Source organism: Ursus maritimus (genome assembly GCF_017311325.1).
Source record: "Ursus maritimus isolate PB19 chromosome X unlocalized genomic scaffold, ASM1731132v1 scaffold_X1, whole genome shotgun sequence".
In the NCBI taxonomy this organism is placed as follows: Eukaryota; Metazoa; Chordata; class Mammalia; order Carnivora; family Ursidae; genus Ursus; species Ursus maritimus.
Window position 1 is genome coordinate 103,237,486 of NW_024423319.1, and position 14,410 is coordinate 103,251,895.

At 48.9% G+C, this 14,410-nt stretch overlaps 1 protein-coding gene across 1 annotated transcript in view; it reads right to left on the minus strand.

Moving 5' to 3' along the window:
• The window catches only part of LOC103668277 (melanoma-associated antigen B17-like), a 40,089-nt gene extending 26,112 nt beyond the window's left edge, over positions 1–13,977 (minus strand). Inside the window, exons 1-2 of the mRNA XM_040636761.1 lie at positions 13,753–13,977; positions 12,124–12,676 (exon numbers count right to left, since the gene is read on the minus strand). Of these exons, the coding sequence (XP_040492695.1) occupies positions 12,124–12,676; positions 13,753–13,977 (778 nt within the window). The remainder of the gene's footprint in view (positions 1–12,123; positions 12,677–13,752) is intronic.
• Between the last annotated feature and the right edge of the window lie 433 nt (positions 13,978–14,410).

Consider the following 14,410-nt stretch of genomic DNA (forward strand, 5'->3'; position numbering starts at 1 on the left):
CTTTGGCAACACCCAACAAACCTTTAAAGCAAAAATTGAAAAAAACATAGTGTTTCTAAGAATCTTACCTGAGTCACAAAATAAAGCTCAAGAATTTATAGGTATTGAAAAAATAGTATCCGACACACTGGGCCTTGATAAGTGTGAACAAGGCCAAATTCACAATGTTTAGCATCCAGTCAAAAATTGCCAGGCATACAAACAAGCAGGAGAATATGTCCACTAGCAGGAATAAAAATTAACTGATCAAAATTTATCTAGAAATGATATAGATAATCGGACGAGTAGACAATGACATCAAAAGAATTATAACTATATTCCATTTTTTTCAAAAACCAAGAATAAAAACATGTTAAATAGAGACACATAAGATATAAAGAAACACAAATGAACTTTGTGGTACCAACTGCAATATCTGGGATAAAAATACACGTTCTTTTGGACTAATGACAGATTAGATATGACAGAAGAAAAGATTAGTGTATGTTGAAGTCACAATAAATTTTTATAGTACATCTGTATATCCAAAGGAAAGAAAACATTAAGCCAAAAATATATCTGTAGTCCACGTTCATTGCAGCATTCTTTCAGTAACCAAGACATGGAAGGAATCTAAGTGTCCATTGATGGATGAATGGATAAATAAAATGTAATACCTATAAAATATTATACACTCATAAAAAGAAGGAAATCCTGCCATTTGCAACAACATGGATAGACCTTGAGGGCATTATGCTAAGTGAAATAATTCAGAGAAAGACAAATACCATATGATCTCACTCATATGTGAGAATCTTTAAAAACACCACCATCACCAAAAAAAATCCCCAATGGATAGATACAGAGAACAGATTTGTTGTTGCCAGAGGTGGAAAGTGGGGTGGGTGAAATGGGTAAAGGTGGTCAAAAGGTACAAACTCCCAGTTATAAAATAAATAAGTCCTGGTAGAAAAAAATTAAAGAATCATTTTTAAAATAACACCTATCACAGGCTAATTTTATTCACCACAGCGGATGTTGCTGAGTTTACTAGGCATGATGTAAAGCAGGCAGTTGTGATTTCTCTGTATTGTCTGAATTATTTTGCTGCAAGAATATATGCATCATTATCTTGGTAATTAAAATATTGAAATAAGTCTAACAACAGAAAGAGCAGCTGTGTATTAAAGTAGCTGCTAGCTGATGCAACGGACACAATGTGAAATCTGAACAGCTCCACAGAATGAAGGCTCATTTCTGGATGTGGGTTGGAAGGGGGGGGGGGGGGTCTGTGCTATCACGTGACCCAGGGATTCAGGCTCCATCCATCATCTAATCACAGGTTTCAGTGCTTGCTATAGAGCAGAAGAAGAAAGTGTGGGGCTAGAATACTGTCTGTCAAATATGTAGGCACGAAAATGACAAAAAATGCTTCTACTTATATTTCAGTAGCAAGGGTAGTCACGTGACCCTTCCTACCTACAAGTAAGCTGGGCAGCATAGTCTACCGGTGTCCAAAGAGGGGGGCAAGACACCTGTAGATGTGTAGCTCTAGTCTCTCCCATAAACTTGCATAGTAGATACTCAGGAAAAGAGCACTTACTCAAATTCTTTAGGAAAACACAGGACGCCTGGGTAGCTCAGTCGATTAAACATCAGAATCCTAATTTCAGCTCAGGGCATGATCTCAGGGTTGTGAGATCGAGCCCCACATTGGCTCCACACTCAGCAGGAAGTCTGCTTAAGACTCTCTCCCTGTCCCTTGCTCATGCTCTCTCTTCCTCAAATAAATCTAAAAGGAGAATAAGGGGCGCCTGGGTAGCGCAGTCGTTAAAGCGTCTGCCTTCGGCTCAGGGCGTGATCCCAGCGTTCCGGGATCGAGTCCCACATCGGGCTCCTCCGCTGGGAGCCTGCTTCTTCCTCTCTCACTCCCCTGCTGTGTTCCCTCTCTCGCTGGCTGTCTCTCTGTCACATAAATAAATAAAATCTTTAAAAAAAAAAATAAAAGGAGAATAAGAACTTGTTACGAAAACAATCTCCTCCATTCCTGGTGGAGTTTCTGGCAAGGCTAAGTCTGCCTTGAAATTCTACATTTTTGAGAGCCTACTATGTGGCAGGTGCTTCACAATACAGGATCACATCAGGTTTATCCAAAGGATTCTGTAAAACTTCAGCAGGGAGGGATCATCTTATCATAAGAGCTTCTTTCTGGACTAACCATTGCAGTAGATTCCAGACTCTCAATAGGAAAAGAATGTTCTCTTTCTCTTGAAGCGTGGTCAAAAGCTTTGCTCATGAGTCCGGGCAACCCTCCGCCTGACTGAACATGCACGACGCTTTACAAGTGCCATTAGGCCCAGGGGAAAAAAACAAAAAAAACAAGCTATTCCCCTGGGGCAAGGACTGAGGTAAGAGGGAGCAGAAAGATGGCGAACTATTTTTGATCTTATGGCATGTCTACCAAGGAACCATTTTCCCCTCAGAAGTACTCTGCGGTTCTGAGGAATTCAGCCTCAGTGGGTGTTTGCTACATAGTGAAATCCCTGGGCGTTCCTCATCCCCAGACTGTGAGGGAGGCTTTGGTTATTGACCACTTAGTTAAGCTACTTGCAGGATCGTATCCCCAGACTATCCCCAGACATAGCTGTGCCAAAGCAAACTCTACTTATGAGCCCACTTGGGACATATTTCGAGAATGTAGTGAAAACACACATGGGTTCTAAACTTCTGTTTCTGAAGTGATCTTTGACATGGATGTGTCTAAACCTGTCTATAACCACCTTTTATATCCCAGGGTCTGTTGCTGTCATAGACGTTCCACATGAAGAAAATGACTGCCAGGGAGTTCAATGTTCTAAGTCAAGAGGAAGGCAGGTGATTGAATAACACCATTTATTAATACTGAGCTTTTCCAAAGAATATATAAACTTAAAATTTACAACACTGAAAGTAATTATTATTTATCGCTGCCTATATCGCCTGCATATAGTCCTCCATGTAATTGAAGGATACAGTCATCTCAGGGAGACTGTTTTAGATAAAAATATAATTTTTGCTTTTAAAATACTTTCTCTGGAGGGAGTTGGTTGAGTATACATATCCTACTACTGGTGATTCATTTTTTTTCCCTAGTTGAGAAAGGGGTAAGTAAATTAGATGCTGAATAGAATCAGGCAAGAGGTTAATATTGGCCCCAAAAAATCTAGAGGATATATGTTTATTTTTAGTCTGTAAATCACATTTTGAATATTTATAGTATTTTATAATTTAAATGTAATTCCTAGGTGTTTCAGCAGTGTTGGAAAATATTGAACATAAATGAGATTTTTAAAGCCTGTGATTTTCACCATCAAGATAGGAACCCTGCTTATATTTTGTTTTACAGGCTTATACTCTCCTACTTACATGTAAATATGCCCATATAAGCATATATATTAGTGTGTGTCCCACAGTCTTTTGAGCCTCGTTTTGATTTGAATGTGTTTGAAATGTTAGCTTTCACCTTGGGATACTTGCATGTGCCGTAACTTGGGTTTTAGATTTGTAGTCTTACTACTTCTGGCAAAGATGGAATAACAGGAAGCAGATTTTTAACCACTTGCCTGAAACATGTACCAAAAACAAGACCAAATGGTAAAATACATATGATGAACCATTTTCAGTATATTGGGCATCAGGCAAGGGAAGACAGTGACTCCTAAGAGAATCAAAAGAAACAAAGCAAGTCTAGAATAGGCCTGGCTTGCTGCCTTGAGTAGTTCAGGTGAAACCTGGTGGTCTTCCGGAGTTGAGGACAAGAGGCCAAGGGTCCAAGGAGGACCGTGGGGCTAGCATCCACAGGATAAAGTACCAGAGAGGAAAATTTTGGAGTCCATACACTGCTCAGAATACTTCTTATTCCATTTAGTCAAAGTGTCAAACCGTATCGTGCTCAGAGCGCCACAGCAAGTCCACAGAAAGGTTTTCTATCTCTAGTGATAAAAAATTAGCCCTAGATTTTTGCTTTCTGGTCTCACCTAACAGAGCTCAAAATCAAGAACCAGAAAGATCATAGAGAGCAAAAAGGAACTAGGTCTATCAAAACAATAGGTGTATTGAAAAAAACTGCTGAGGTCACTTACGCTGGATAAGTGTGAACAAGACAAAATTCACAGTCTTCAGCATCCAATTGAAAGTCACTAGGTGTGCAAAGAAGCAGAAAATATGTCCAGCAGTGTGGACAAACAGTAATTGCTAAAACTGATCTAGAAGTGAGACATGCTGCACTGATGAGATGAGGCACCACGAGATTTAGGACGATTCCATTTGTTCAGAACACAAGAGGAAAGATGAAACATGTTAAATATAGACATGGAATATATAAAAGAACATTCTCATCCTTTCTGTTCTCACCTCTTAAATAGAGTCTAGAGTCTCAATAGGATGAGAAAGTTCTCTTGAAGCGTGGTCAAAAGCTTTGCTCATGAGTCCGGGCAACCCTCCACCTGACTGAACATGCACGACGCTTTACAAGTGCCATTAGGCCCAGGGAAAAAAACCAAGCTATTCTCCTGGGGCAAGGACTGAGGTAAGAGGGAGCAGAAAGATGGCGAACTATTTTTGATCTTTGCTGTACAAAGGTAGCCTGTCTACCAAGGAACCATTTTCCCCTCAGAAGTACTCTGCGGTTCTGAGGAATTCAGCCTCAGTGGGTGTTTGCTACATAGTGAAATCCCTGGGCGTTCTTCATCCCCAGACTGCGAGGGAGGCTTTGGTTATTGACCACTTAGTTAAGCTCACTCATCAGTGTATTTGCTCAGAGGCCAGGCTCAAATAGCACACCGTTAACAGACTCCAGATTTGGACAGGAGGGCACGGCAGGGAAGGTCCAGGGCAAGGGTGCTGTAACTCAGGAAAGTGTTGGAACTGGACACACGTGTGGGGAACCGGGGCAAAGTCTGCTCTCCAGGATCCACAGGGCTAGTGGTAGGTGGATCTCAGGTAAATGCAGCCCATAGCCAATCCCCAAATTGTGGATTCTTCTCATATTAACCATGCTCCTTTATGCCTGCTTTTAATATCTTAGATACAAGTTCCTCTTTCTTATTGTCTGAGATCTGTTTTGGAGTAGCGGGAAGAAAAGTGACTTAAAGGACTCTACATGTGTCTTCAGCTGGGAAGAGTGGCACAGTGTGGCCTCTGGGAACATTCACACCAGGGCTCTGGTCCCAGCTCTGTCACTTACAAGCCAGGTGAACTTGAGAAAATTGTAAGTTCATCATCTGCAAAGTGAGTCTGATGTGTCCTATCTGGTAGGACAGTTGGAATAGGTGTGATGTTTGCAAAGCACCTGATACAGTGATCTTTAAAGGGGGGCATTTATTGCTATGATAATTATGACCCCAGATGACAATACCAACTCCCTTGGGATTTTTTTCTTTTCTAATTTTATGAGATGTCAGAAAATATGCAGCACCTTTGGAAGCAATGAAATACTGCATGGCCAGTAAAACTATGTAAATTTTCCCCATTTGAGAAGATGTTATTTAATTTGAGTGTGGAAGAGTCTCCCCCCACTAGATGTAATTCAGGGGTCCTAGTATTTGTGTCAGGGACCAAAAGTTTCCCTCCAGATGCCTCTGCATCCAAACCACCCTGATTTTTATTCATTTCGCCACCACCAGAAATCACGCCTTCATATAGAGGTTGCCAGATTACACTCAGAATAATTTAATTAATAGAATGTCCCTTTAATGGAGTAGCCTCTGGCCCTCCCAGCCAAGTGCAAAAACAATGAAGTGACATCTCACTTCAGAGGAGTGTCACCTTTGTTTCCTAGAATTTTCCTAGAGATCATGTCCATAAAATACCTAGTTTGTACACTGTGTTCACACGCACTGGGACCAGAGCACAGGCCCCCTTCTATTCCTGCCCCAGGTGGAGATACTCTCCGTTTTATCCACCGTCCCAAAGTAACTAGCAAGGGCAGTTTTTCGTTCTAGTCTTTAATCTCTCAACTCTGAGACCCGCCCTGTGAGAGTAAGTTCCTTGCTCACCATTCTCACAACTTCGTCTAGTCCGCTCTCCTGCTCACCTTACAATGACCTCCTCTAAGGCGGGTGCAGCATCGCGTGGCTCCGAAGTGCCTTGCTTCGGAGCATTTGCTCGTGGCCGCGCTCATCGGGAACCTCGTCTCGCCCTCACCCCTTCTTTTGTCATTTGTGTGGGTCACAGAGTGGAGTTCATGGTCTTCCTTACATGGCAGCAGCCCCTAGACTAAAATACTATAGACAGTGGCCTGGTCTTCTTTTTCTTACCGTCCCCAGTACTAGCATGAGGCCTCCCAAAGAAGAGGTGCTCAGTTAGTGGTTGGGGGGAGAGAGAGAGCAGAATGTCTACTTTATTATTATTTAATTCCTCCCACAATCTTGAATAATCCAAGATATTCTAGATACATATCTTTTAGTTTTACAAAAAGTACTAAAAGAGTAAAACAAACCAAAACTTTTGTAGACTGGGAACACAAAACATGCACTGTGTTTCTTCCAGTCCCATCTGGGTCTCCACTGCTTAAAACACTAACTGCATTCTCCAGGGAAAAGATAAAGCATCTCCGTCAGACCCTATCTGGTGCAGGAGTAGTTATTGGTAATGGCCCAGGACTGCGTGCTGGTCTTGGCGTTAAACCTGGCTGCATCTGTTCCATAGGCTCTCTTCCTCCTCTCTCAAAGCCTTTTCATAATGGGATGGGAAGGCACCGAGGATGGTGGCATTGACTTCGAGTTTTCTCTTGCTGGTGATTTCAGCGCGGGCTCTTGGACCCCACAGGAATTCGTAGCGTGGAGGATCACCGTGGAGCTCCGGCCAGAACTCCAGCTCCTTGAGCTTCACCAAATCTTTGGTGATGAGCTTCCTGGACTCTTCATATATGAAGTTGTTCTCCCAACATATACCCAAATCTTACTCAGAACTTCTCAGATCTTCTCTTCCATGGCACAGTTGCCCGTCACGAAGCTCATGCTCAGTAGTGTCACCAGGAGGGTCTGGACAGACCCTTATCATTCAAACTTCCACTGTTAGGAGGTCCAGTACCCAAATGAGCATCAGAGAGATGGTGAGGGTTCACGTCCTTTAATTCAAGGCTAAAAACCGGTTCCATCCACTCAGAGGTTCTCTTCAGGATCTCAGGTAAGTGATTCTCGTGCTTTTTGTCAACAACTTGCAGCATGACTGTTTTTGTAATGCGTCTTTGTTTTATAAGATGTGGAGCAGAAATTGTACCAATATGTTCTCCTTCCTGGTTGGAGGAGTTGCGTGTTAGCTCCCCGGGAAGGGTGCTCTCGGTGACATGCTTTTCCTATCCTCAACTTGGTTCTTGGCACTCTCACCCGGTCTTAGGCATGAAACCCCTACGGTGGCTATAATGGTGGATGGGGCTCTCTGTGGCTCCTGGGAAGTGCCAGCAACAGGGGACCTCTGGGGAGTACCCCCAAAATGAGAGGAGGAGGATGGGGGACTCTTGCTGCTGCTGCAGTAGACTGGGCACCCTCAAGACCCTAGGGGCATTTCTCATGGAGGCAAATCTTGTTCTTCTGCGCCTGAGGCATGATGGCACTAAGCAGGGCTGGCAGGCAGTGAGGGCACTTGGAGAGAGGGGTGGCAGTGAGGTGGGGTGAGCCCCTTCAGCAGAGAGATCCCACCTTGGCTTTGACCACGGCCACCCCTGCAGGGTCCCCGAGGGCACCGCTGTAGGACCCCACAGGGCTCGCATTATCCTGGTCAGCCTGGGCCCTGAGCGCCCTGTGGAGGAAGGTGGTGTGAGCCTTGGGCCCCAGCTGCACAGCCCTGCCCGGGGTTTACTGGGGTGATGGCGGGGGCTGGCAGTGGGGCCTCCTGTGTTCTAGCATAGGGAGTCTACTCAGTGTGCCGCCTAGGGGCTTGGGCCCACCCTCCTGTCCTCTAGTGACTTCACCCTCAGACTAAGGATTTTACCTCCCTTACACATGATACAAAGGAGGAATAGGGGATCCTCTGTCTGTCACCCCTGCCCTGAGCCTTGAAGTGCTGAAAGCAAGGGCAAAGCTGGACTCTTTGTTGTTTCCTTTACTCAGGGGTTGGGGTGTCACCCCCTCAGTCTTCAGTCAGGATTCTCAAATTGAATCTTAGGAGGGCCAGTGGCTCCTCTCTACCTTCACCTGAAGCCATCTCCTCACAGTAAGGCCACAACTCTCTGAGACCCATTAGAAAGAGTGAGGATAGCCATATTTGGCCACACCTGCCTGTGGTAGGCAAATCTGGACCTTGTGGTGGTTCACCTCACTGGTCCTCACTCAGGTTGCTCAGTTTGACTCTGAGATGGCCTCATTCCTTCCTCTTTTGATCTTTTACTGTCCTCATTTCTCTGTCACCCCGACAGGAATTGAGGGTTGCCTTTGCTCTGCCTGACAGCTATCCAAATGTCTCCCAGGACTGACAGCTGGGAAGATAGTATGCAGGGCCCCCATTGTTATGATTTTCACGCACTGCTCCGTTTTCAGGGTCCTTCCTTACCCTTAACTCTGGCACAACCTAGAAATTGTCTCTGTGCTAGTTTCAGACCAAGGGCCTCACCGCCCTGAGTCCCCAGAAGTGGAAGTCGGGTAAACTACATCTATTCACAGCTGTTTGGAGATTCTGAGAGCTAATAGAAGGGGACGAAACTCTGTGAGACTCTACTGTTCTGAGGTTGGTGACCTATAGTGCTCACTCTGTCAAACTCTATGATGCCTCCTTCTACTGACCTAAGTCCCCCAGGGTGGGTGCCAGTGGGTGACACATTTGAATACTCCTTCCTAGAGCTCCTCAGGTCAGAGAAGATGGTGAGACTATTTGTTCCTCTCTTTTCGGTTGGGTGTTTCCCTTAGTCCTCACTCAGAGTCTTCACACTAGTTCTTTATATGACCTGGAGGCCTGTTCTCTCACACTAACTCCTTTAATTCCCTCTGACCACCTAGGATTGCCTTGCATGGCAAATCTTCTTGTGGTCACATGGCTGACAGTAGGAGAGGTATTCTGTGGTATCTCCACTTTTATGATCTGGGTGGTTCTCTCTGTACTTAGGGACCTGTGCTTGACTCTTGGCATGACCTGGAATTTCTCCCTCTGCTAACCTGATGCTTATTCCTTAGACCAAGTGCTTCACCTCCCTGAGATGGCCCTAAAAGGAAATGAGTGGGACTCATCATGCCACCATTCCTGGGTTTCCTGAGGGAAGACAGCAGTGGCAGAGCTTTGTGTGGCCCCTTCTGTTCTGGTTGGGGTCCCCTTATCCTCCTTTAGAGTGATCAGCTTGACTCCAGTTAGGAAGTAGTTTTCCACCCTCTACTGAGTGAGGCCGCTCCCATTAGAAAAAGGCCCTCTCCTCCGTGAGACAACTTCCTGTGGAAAGAGGGACACCTCAGTTGGAGAGCGTTGCCCTGGGCCTCCTAGGTCTGACAGCAAGGATAGGACTCTGGGCATTCTCCTCGATTCTGGGGTGAGTGGTCCCCCTTGCTCCTCATTCGTGGTCCTCATCTTGACTCATGACCAGACCTGGTCATTTCTACCCTCCACTCACCTAAAAAGGCCATACTCAGACTAAGGCCATTACCTGCCTGGAAGCTCCAAATTGGAAGTCGGGATGAACCCTTATCTGTCCAGGGCTGTTGGGATCTTCTGAAAGATGATAGTAGAGGCACAATTTTATGACACCGCGCTCTTCTGGGGTTAGTAGCCCCTCGGTCCTTGCTCGGGTCTTTGACCTTGACTCTGGGTAGCATATGGGGCTCCTTTCTCTGCTAAGTCTGCCAGCCTTACACCAAGGTTGTCACCTTCCTGAGACACTAGAGGGGGAAGTCAGGCTGCTGTTCGCTGGCTTACCCCTCCCTGAGGTCTCTGTGTGGCCCCCTCTGTTATGGGGGTCCACTCACCAGTACTCATCATCCTCACTTTAAATACAATTAAGGCCTATGAGGATCTCCTACTGGGGCAGAATCGGAGCTGCTGCGCAGGCCCGAGGGCCTCACCTCCCCACGAACTCACTTCCTCTGCTCCCCACCAAAGGAAACAAGGAGACACCTCAGCCAGACAGCTCTGACCATAGCCACACAAGGCAGAAAGCCCGGTATGTGTTGTGGAGCCCTGACTGTTCTGGGGTGGGCAGTTCCTTCTTCCTCATTCAGTGTCCTCACCATGATACCTGCTGGCTGGGGACCCTTCCTCCGACTGACCTGAGGACACAACCCTTAAACCAAGGCTCTTGCATCCCTGAGAACCTCGAAGAATGAGCTAGGGGATGCTCAGGCTGCAGCTGTACCCGAGGCCCTCTAGGTCTGAGAGTCGCTAAGGCACGGTCTCCCAGCAGTCCCTAAATCTGCCATGTTGGTGTCTAGCCCCCCATTCATACCTGGTCCTCATTTTGTCTTCTGTCTCTTTGATTAAAGGCTGCTGAGAAATCCTCGTCCCTGCAAACACTTGAGCAGGTTCCTGACTGTAAACCCTGCAGACACTGGGACATTGTCCCTAGGAAGATGTGAGATGGGGAAGCTGGGGCACAAAGGGGGCTGCCCAGGTGTTACGCTGTCAGAGAAGAATCCCCCTGATCGCTTCCTTCTCTGCGCCAGCTAGACAGCATCTTACATAGTTTCCCTCCTGACAGGTTTCCTTCCGACACAGAAAGGGCAGAGCAGGGTAATTTTGAGAGCCCCTGATCTTTTCAGGTTATCTGACATTGCATATATAGATGATCATATTGTCACCGAATATAATTTTTTTTCTTTTTTTGTTCACACTACTCATTTACTCAGCATTATTATTACTGTGGCTGTGTATTCCAAAAAACTGCTTTGAGTCAGGGTTTTGTTTATCCCAGGAGATATATTTTGGAGTAATGAGAAGAAAAACGAAATAAAAGGTAGAAGGTCTGGCTCAGGCTGGGAAGAAAGGAAGAGAGCATGGGTCTCTACACTGATCTATCAATCCAGACCAGGGATCCAGGCCCAGTGAGGTCACTTACCACTCCTGTGAACTTGAGATATTTACAAGTCATTTATCGGTAATGAAGTTTGCTAAGTTCTAACCTCTAGGAATGTTGGAATTTATGTACTATATAAAACACTTGGCATACTCAAGAAATATTGGGTCTGAATGAATGGCACTTATGATTATTATGAACCCCAAAAATACCTCCCTCCCATCTATTTTTAATCCAGTAAATAGCAGAGAATATACAGTGCACAGAGACAAAAAACATTCTTCAGCTGAGTAAGTTAAAGTACCTTGTATTTTTACTAAGACTAAAAGGAAAAAGGAAACCATGAATTAAACCTTTTATTTTTTTTAACTTTTTTTCCATTTTGTGTTTCTAAATATTCTACTATGTTCTTTCACATTTCCATTCAAATCCCTATTGCAGTGCCGTGTTATCTGCTTTTGGACCGCAAATACAATATAGATGGTTTGTGACTTTCTTTTTCCTACACCGAAACTGTAACTCTCAGTTGTTAAACAGCAATAAATATGAGAGCCCTGCCATTCTTAAGTTTATATTCTAAAGCTAAATGAGCTATTACAAGAAACAAACATTTGAAAACACCGAAATAAATAGAACTGTGTATGTGTTGCTAGAAGCTACCAGTTTAGAACAAATAGGAAGATGATGTATGCTTTGTTCCCTCCAACCCCCAGGACTCTGCACCGCTTGGAAGGTCGACTGCCCTCTTCCACCCCAGGGAAAAGCAGCCGCCCCGACGGACTGACTAGACGCGGCGAGGGCCACGGGCCACCGCGCGCTCCCCTCCTCTAGCAGAGCCTCCGCATAGCTGCGGGAAGCACCTGGGCACGGTGTTGTTGATCTTGGCCAGGACCTGCAGCACCTGCATCTTGCTGGTCAGCTCGTGCCCGCGCCCACAGGAACTCGTAGCGCGGAGGGTCGCTGGCTGGCACCGGCGGTACTGCAGGTAGCCCTGGCGCACCAGGCCTTCGGTGATGAGCTTCCTGGGCTCGCTCGAAGATCGGCCTCCTGCCACGCCTGGACGCCCGCACGGTGAGGAACTCCTGGACCCTCCTCCTCGTGGCGCGGTTGCCCTTCATGAAGATCACGCCCAGGAGCGCCATCAGGAGGCCGGTCTTGGCGGCCCCTGTCGCCGCCGCCCAGGCTGCCGTCGCTCGGGAGGGCCAGCTTGCTGACCAGGACGTAGGTCTGGCTGCGGGCGTCGGCCTCCCTGAGCTCGAGCCCGAACACCAGCTCCATGCGCTCCGAGGTGAGCCTGAGGATCTCGGGGAAGTGCTCGCGGTACTTCCTGCTGACGAGCTTCAGCAGCGCGGCGTGCGCCACGGGCTCCCCGGCCGCGTACTTCTCCAGCAGGAACTGCACCAGCACGCTGGCCTTGCGGGTGAGGGGGTTTTTGCGCTCGGCCGGGGCCGGGCCCCCGGCGCCCTGGTCACGTGGCGGGCCTGCAGGGCCCTCGCCAGGAGAGTCGGGGGCCCGGGCGCCCTGGGGCTGCGGGGGTGTACCCTCCTCGGGGGAGCCCGGGGGCATCCCCCCCACAGCGGGCTGGGGGGAGCGGGGGTTCTGCTGCTGCGGCTGCGGCTGCTGCAGCAGGAGCACCCCCGAGACTCTGAGCCTCACCGCGGCCCTGGTGGCGTTTCTCCCAGGCACGGACCTTGCTCTTGCCCCGAGGCATGGCGACGCTGGGCAGGGCTGGCAAGCAGCGAGGGCACCTGGAGAGGGGGGTCGGTGAGGTGGGGTGAGCCCCTTCGGTGGAGAGATGCCACTTGGGCTTTGAACACGGCCGCCCCTCCAGGCCCCCCCCCCCCCGCCCCGCGCACGGCTCTAGGACCCCACAGGGCTGCCGTTACCCTGGTCAGCCTGGGCCCCGAGCACCCTGTGGAGGAAGGTGGCGTGACCCTTGGGTCCCAGCCGCACAGCCCTGCCTGGGGGTTACTGGGGTGACCGTGAAGACCCCTGTGTCCGGGTTTGGCGGGGGGTGGGGGTCCTCTCCGTTCACATTCAAGATCGTCCTGTTAATGGTTGGCAAGGCCCGGGCCCCCGCCGCCCTCCCCCACTCTGCAGGCCGCCCTGTTGATATTCCATGGTTCCCTGGGGGAGGAAAGGAGGGAGCACTTCAGCCCACCCCTGAAGTCGGGGCACCTAGTGCTGCACACTTATGGGAGGGCTTCTCTGCCCTGAGTTCGTGGGGTCCTCGGAATGATGCAGAAGCCCCACTTTGGCTCCGTGTAGGACCTGGGACCCTCCCTCCCTCTGACCGCTGGCTGCACCTGCCGATTAAAGCTCCCACCTGCCTGAGACCTGATAGAAGAAATGCTGGGATGTCTCTGCCTGGCATTCCTTTCTTGGGATCTTAAGGGTCGACAGGACGGGACAGGCCATATTCTCTCTGGTCCCCTCTCTTCAAGTGGGTGGTTCCCTCAGTCCTTACTCAGGGCCCTCCCTTGACTGCTGGTAGAACCCGGAGCTTGCCCTGTGGCTGGCCACTCAAGCTACGCTGATGGCAGCAGGTGCTGGAGACTCATTAGGAGCAAGTGAGGGTGACCGTGTGTGTAGCCCCACGTGCCGGAGATTCACCAAGTCTGAAAGTTACAGCAGACACATAAAGGCTCTGTGGTTCAGGGCCCCAGTGGTCCTCACTTAGGCTCTCAGTTTGACTCCTGGGAGGCCCTGGGAATCCTCCTGCTGATCCGTGCCTCCCCTCCCAGGCAGTAGCCCTCACCTCCCTCTGCTGACCTGCTGCCATCCCCTTAGACCAAGGCCCCTACCTCCCCGAGTCTCCAGAGCACAAAGTGAGGGAGCACCTCCGTCTGAAACCAGCCCGGACCCTCCGAGGCCAAGGCCAGGAGCGGGGAGTCTGCGTGGCCCCTGTTCTGGGGTATGGAGTCCCCCCAATCCTCACTAGGGTCCTCTCCTTCCCACCAGTGGGCCTGGGATCTCTGCGTGTGCTGAGCCGAGCCAGGGTCAAGCAGCCCCGGGTCGAGGCCTGCCATCCCTGAGACCCCGTGGGGTAAGTGAAGGGACTTGGGGCTTAACCGCCATGTTGGGGCCTCCGAGGCCCAAGAGCAGGGGCGGAGCGGGGCAGGGTCTGTTGGACCCCTTTCCAGGGGAGATGGGGCTGGGGGGTAGTCGGGCGCGTGTCCCCGTGGTTGTAACCCCCAACTCCTCGCACCTCGACCCCTACCGGCACGTGGGGCCCGTGTCTGTGCTCACCGTAGGCAGGAGTTGTCCGACAAGGCCTCACTGCGCACGGTGTGGTTAGTAGGAAGTTCTCAGGGGCTTCCAGATCCACTTCCGGTCATGTGGTTCTGGGCCCCCAGGAGGACTGCAGGGGGCGGGGTAATGTGGTGTGCTGGATTGTAGGGGAGAGTCCTGCAGGATTAGCACGGGTGTTTTCAGTGACTCTTAGCAGGTCGTGTGAATTTT